The 6,000-nt window shown below is 38.9% G+C and overlaps 1 protein-coding gene across 1 annotated transcript in view; it reads right to left on the reverse strand.

Annotated features, from left to right (window-relative positions):
* The window catches only part of LOC149078625 (uncharacterized), a 53,714-nt gene extending 47,948 nt beyond the window's left edge, over positions 1-5,766 (reverse strand). The window contains exon 1 of the mRNA XM_089240759.1: positions 5,028-5,766. Within this exon, the coding sequence (XP_089096885.1) occupies positions 5,028-5,316 (289 nt within the window). The 5' untranslated portion in view covers positions 5,317-5,766. The remainder of the gene's footprint in view (positions 1-5,027) is intronic.
* Between the last annotated feature and the right edge of the window lie 234 nt (positions 5,767-6,000).

Raw genomic sequence — 6,000 nt, forward strand, 5'->3', positions numbered from 1 at the left:
TGATCACCTTCTAATGAGCAAAATTGTTAATTGCAGAAATTCGAGTCACGATTTTAGTGGCTTCCATGGGCGCGACCAGTTGAAAAGTGGGGAAAAAAAGGGATGGGTCAGCTGACCCTTGTAGGATCCACCACGCTTCTTATTTTGTTCGAAAAAACAGGTGCAAGAACCCGGCATGGATGTCAATGCATTAAATCGGGGCCCTGAACGAATTACAATGACGTTAACGTCGCTTCTTACGACGTTGCTGTTATTGTTTTTGTAGTGAGTGCCGCTTTTTTTTTCAAATTTGCCGCTTCTTTTAGAACGTTTTTTTCGGATAATTATGGGCATAATGGGCGGTAGATATTAAAAGATAGAACAAAAAAAAATGAACCTGATTTCATGCTCGTCACGAGAAGAAAAAACAATATTATCTCGCGCTCATAAATTCACTCACAATGAACTGTAATAAGAACAGCGTTGAATTAATTGCTTAGTTTACAGGGTTTTCCAGCAATCATCGCTTCCGATAAGACTGACTTTACACAATATGCGATGATTGCTCATCGTAAAGACTTGGAGAAAACGTGCTTGATATAGTCCGTCTCAAAAGTTTAATCACAAAAGGAATAAGACAAATACGAAGAGAAATTAACAGCAAGTAAACTTTTGATATTTTTACTAATTAGGTGACTTAATACCATATCTATAATTCACATGAAAAGTCACAAGTAATAATTCAAGCATGATTTTTGGTATAAAATAGTAAATTGGGCATTCAAATCTGTCTCAAAAGTTTAAGCACCACACAAAAAAACCCTGGTGCAATATATGAAATGCCAAAATAAAAAGTCAATGATGTTCTCCTGTCTCTGTATTACTTAAAAGGAAAAACATGTTCCCATTGACTGAATCGTACTTTGAACGATTTCTGGCTTCGGGGAATGTTAGCATACTCGAAAGCCATACCGAATCCTTCTATAGAGTTATTTATTGCTTTCCATGATTATAAACCTCATGGATAAGAATGCCGCAAAGAATTCTCTATCAAGTTTAGACCTGGGCTTAATGCTGGTCAGTCTAATTTAAGAAAATTTATTGTCAAGATCTATACTGCTCTGTGCAGGTCGGAGTAGGAAAGGAAACATTTTCCTGCTGAAACTCTCACTCGGATCCCTAAGAAGCCCGTCAAATGGTAGCAAATGTTGTTCGAGGGTTTCCTGATTCTTCTTCGAGTCTTGTCAAAAATTGCTGTCGCAGGGAGCCTCCCATCGAGGGGTTAGCGTACCAACCTCTCGATGGGTATAAAAAAACAAGCCTGCCGTTCGGAATCGACAATAAATTGTAGGTCCAGGTCTAATTAGCCCTCGCGTGTAGAAAATGACCGTGGTTCGACAAAAATTATCAATGATCAATGATCGAGTCGTGACTTCCCTCAAGAATCGACAGAGTAGTCTGACCATTCCAACCAAAATCTCCCCAAATCATCGGTGATTTGTAAACTTCTGATTCACAATCATCAAAATGATAAATACTGGTCTTCAGACATTCCAGGATCATCAGCCATTGTTCAGTGACGTCAAATGCCTCAATCCGTTATAGTTTGGGATGGAATCTGTTCCAATGGAGAGACATCTCCCGATTTTGTGAGGGGGGGGGGGAAGAAAAGGGGTCACAATCGATCAACATGTTCACCAGTAAGATATTTTGCAAGCTATTGTGCTTCCATGGGCTGGAAGCATTTTCGAAAAGACCTTTGGACATTCCAATAAGATTCAGCACCAGCTCACAGAGCAAAAGTTAACCAGCAGCGGTGCAAGGCTCATTTTCCTGATTCCATCACATCTGAATGGCCACCATGTTTCCCTGTTCCGATGGATCATAGCATGTAGTTCATTTTGGAGAACCCGCATGTTACCTAGTTTAGCATTGCTGAAGAAAACTCTGAGATGGAAATGGGGGTGAACATTCAATCGAAGAGGTGCAAAGCAAAACTCAAAATTTTACAAAGCTTTCGAAGCTTTGTATCGCAGCCAAAGGAAGCTACTTTAAATTCGAGTGGATGTGGTTTTTAACATATGTATATACGTATTTATGTTACGGATGGTACAGTCGAATTCCGTTATAACGAACTGCAAGAGACCGGAGAAATGACTTCATTATAACGACATTTCGTCTTAAAGGAATTCCAGATTTTTGCATTGTTCCTATGTAAACTTATCTAGAGGGATTAGAAAAGTGTTCGTTAAAACGAGATTTTCTCTATAACGGTATTCGACAGTATTTGTAATTTTAATTAATAAAACAATTACTCGGAGAAAATGTTGTACACAGTTATTTTTTGTCCCCCAGTATATATTAATCCGCGTTTAAACATGGTTTAAAATTTTGCACATGGGAAAATCTCAATATTTCCGAACTGAAATTCGTTAGTGATATTTCATTGATGAACTGAATAACTCAAGGCATGTTGATATATCATAGTATGCAGTAACTTTAAACATGTTGCGATTGTGGGTTTGGATAGTACCGTAATCACGGTACAATCGTTAGAACACACACAATTGTTCGACGAAAAACTGAACCGAGAATATCGATAACGAATGAACATCGAATGAGGATGACCCGATTTTCACGAGTCGTTACATATCGGTGTGGATTTTAAATTAGATTCGAATTCAATGCAAGTTATATCATAAGAATAAAGACAATATATCGAGAAAAAAAAGAAATTTAAGCTTATCCTAGAGGAAGAGAAATCAACGAGAAGTAAAAAACCCTACAAAACTTCTTTTGAGATGCTTCCTATAACAATCTCTTGCTATGGGTGTTTATAAATCACACGCGATTGAGCTTCCCTCGAGCTATATTGCTATGAAAGTAAAATATTACGAGATATTTATCATGTGTGGGAGAGCTCATAATATTTTCGTCCCGATTTCCATGTAAAAGCATCATTTTTTTTTGTGGAGCGTAAAATTACATTTCAGCTGTTATTGTCATCATCGCGATACATGGAAGAGTATCTATATCAGTGATTCTCCAACATTTTTGTTTTGGCCAAACCCTCGAAAAATATCAATATTTTCTTAGGAGCTCTTAAAGTAATAGGCTTTATAAATCTCTGATATGATGTCCACGCTCTTATAGGAACACTTGTTGAAGTGTCAGTTGAAATAATATCTATGTTCTAGGGCAGCGTTTCTCACTCTATGGTCCGTGGACAGATCTGGAAAATCCAATTTTATAAACATAGAAATGATTCTGTCCTATGAAATGTTGGGTTAATTAAGTTTCAATTTACGTAGGTTCATATAAAAATTTAGACCTATCACATTACTACTACTACTTAACAGTACATATACAGCGAAAAAGTTCTTCCGAAAAATTTCTAACGAATTGGTACATGCCGGAATGTGTGTTTTGAGCGTATGTGTGTGCGGCTCTGACGCTTGTTTTATGTTATACTAATGCTGTTAACTCTCTTCTGTATTTTGAAGCATGAATGGCCAATGCCTGAATTTATCATGTTACGTAAGTACCTTGAATGGTGAATAATACCGTGAATGTAAGTACACCTGGATTGGCGCCTTGTAGTTAGATAACAGCAGAAAGCCAACTTCACCCGACCACCTCTGCACGGTCCCCACAAGGGGTGGGCTGGCAAGGCTCCAGCCCTGGGGCCCGGGACGATTTTCATTATTTTTTGTTTTTTCACGCTGGAAATCCATCATAACAGGGCCCGTGAAAGTCTGGTCGGGGGAGCGCAAAAGATCCCAGCCTATGGCCCTACTCCAGGATGTGGGGGCCATGCACCTCTGTGCCGCCAACGAGGTTCGACTGTACAGCGGCTTGACCAATCATACGGTCCGTTTGGTGGTGGTCCGTTTCATTGTTTCTTTCATTTTACTAGTTGCTGTGTCCAGAAAAATTGAGAAACTCTGTTCTAGGGCAATTTTTTTATATTATACTTAGGACATGGGAAAACATTATTTAAGACTGTTTTACCTTGACACCAAAATCATGCTTTGCTCCTAAGAAATTTGGCTGCCGCCTATATTTTTGTTGGATTTTTCAAGCTCCCCTGCTATATACATTATTTCTATAACTATTTTTCACTAGCTATTTTTTCGCTGAATTCCTGGTAATGGCCAGTGCCATCTTAAAGCATGGGTCCACCCAGACACGGTCCAGGGGCCTCAAGAAAAGTGGGGACCTCGTAAAAATGAGAACCGATAGAAATTTTCGAGAATTTGCCAGGTTGGGCTTCAGAAAAATCACGTGGCACGACGCTCTCAGGACGTCCGTGGCGCAATGGCTAGAAAAAAATATTTCCTATACATAAATAAATAATTTTTTCATATCATGAATATGGTACGGTAAATGTAATAAATCCGATTATTATGCACAATCGCCGAGCATTTTGATAAGATTGATAAATTTCTCTAAATCCCTTTTACTGGCAATTATGCATAGTACCCAAGCGTCGTAGATAAATTTAATAAGTACTAAAATATATTTGCCACTTTTACTGGGAATTATGCATAATACCCAAGCGTCGCGTCATTGGTGAACATGATAAATCGTACTATGTGATATGATGTATATGATAATTCATACATCTATTGTGTCATTATGTCGGGGTACTATCGTAAAATTTGTTATATCATTACATTGGGGTCCGATTATATTCATCCACCTACTCCATGGAAATCACCTACTCCACTAGGGCATTATTATGCATAATTACAGATAAAGGCAATAAATTTCAAGTATTTATCAAACTTTTCAATGGCACTTGTGGTTATTGTTCATAACCGCGGTAAAAGTGGGGATGTTTTCAGTAATTATCAAACGACATTACCAACACCATTTACCAACGACACTTGGGTATTAACCGGTAAAAATGGTAAATTTATCACACTTACCAAGACGATTGGTAAGTTCCCATAATAACCAGTTATTACGTATGATATAAGCGATTTATCACATTTACCGTAACAAATACTTTTTCTATGCCGGACATATTGAAGTGTTTCACTCACCTCCAATCGACCGGTAATACTCTCTAGCCTTTCTGACGACATAGTTCGCATGTTGACAAAGTGTGACACCAGTCTCCAATTGTTCCAGAAAGTTATCGGCGTTCAGGTCCAATCCCTCGTACAATCCATTCAGCCATTCGGCGAGGTCTTCTTTCATAGCATACAAGTACTCTTCACTGCTTTTGAAGGGCCTGAAAGGCCTAGGCTCTAACAGAGTCACTTCGAAATCGACGGGATCGAAACCATTCACCCGATAGTCCGGGTCCACTACGGGACCGTAATCTTCCATTTCCGATTACTTTTTTCTTCTCTACTCAGAAAATTTTAATGTTAGTAGAGCCATCGAGATAGACTTCAAGAGGTATATTTAGTCACACCGCAAGTCCGTTTCCACATGTGTAACGCCAACAGCTGTTGCTCCGACGCGTGCAATACGGATAATAAATAAATCGAGCGTAGTTTCTTCGACCGAGAGATGGCACCGTGGAATTTAAAAATAATTATAATTATAGAAATTCCTTCGGAAACAAAAAAAAAAAAATTGCGCTCGCGATTATCACGAGTTGTTGACGTGAGATGCGCACGCTAACGTGTCCCGAGAGAGACTGACTTGTAGTTTGTGTGATTTTTCTTTTTCAGTGTTAAATCCCATTCACTCGTTGCTCATACGTAGGAAAAAGAGAGAGAGAGAGAGAGAGAACTCTGTGGACGACCGCATAGTTGCCCGTCCATCCGCGAAATGAAGAGTTTTTCTCGTATGATGGCTCTAGTCATTCCTCGTTCCCGCTTCACAAATACACAGAAAGATTATGTAGAGGAAAAAAAAAAAAGAGTTGAAAAAACATGGAGGTAAAAAGAGAGGAGGGATTATATGATTATATTTCTGGTTGATAAGTGCGTTGAGTCAGAAGCCAACGATGATGATGATGATTGTTATCATGGGGAAAAGGAGGGGTGGAGGGGGGGGGGGAAA

The sequence above is a fragment of the Pholcus phalangioides genome, unplaced genomic scaffold (assembly GCF_987345545.1).
Source record: "Pholcus phalangioides strain wild (caught in Gottingen) unplaced genomic scaffold, Ppha-v1.0 ptg000013l_1, whole genome shotgun sequence".
NCBI classification, from domain to species: Eukaryota; Metazoa; Arthropoda; class Arachnida; order Araneae; family Pholcidae; genus Pholcus; species Pholcus phalangioides.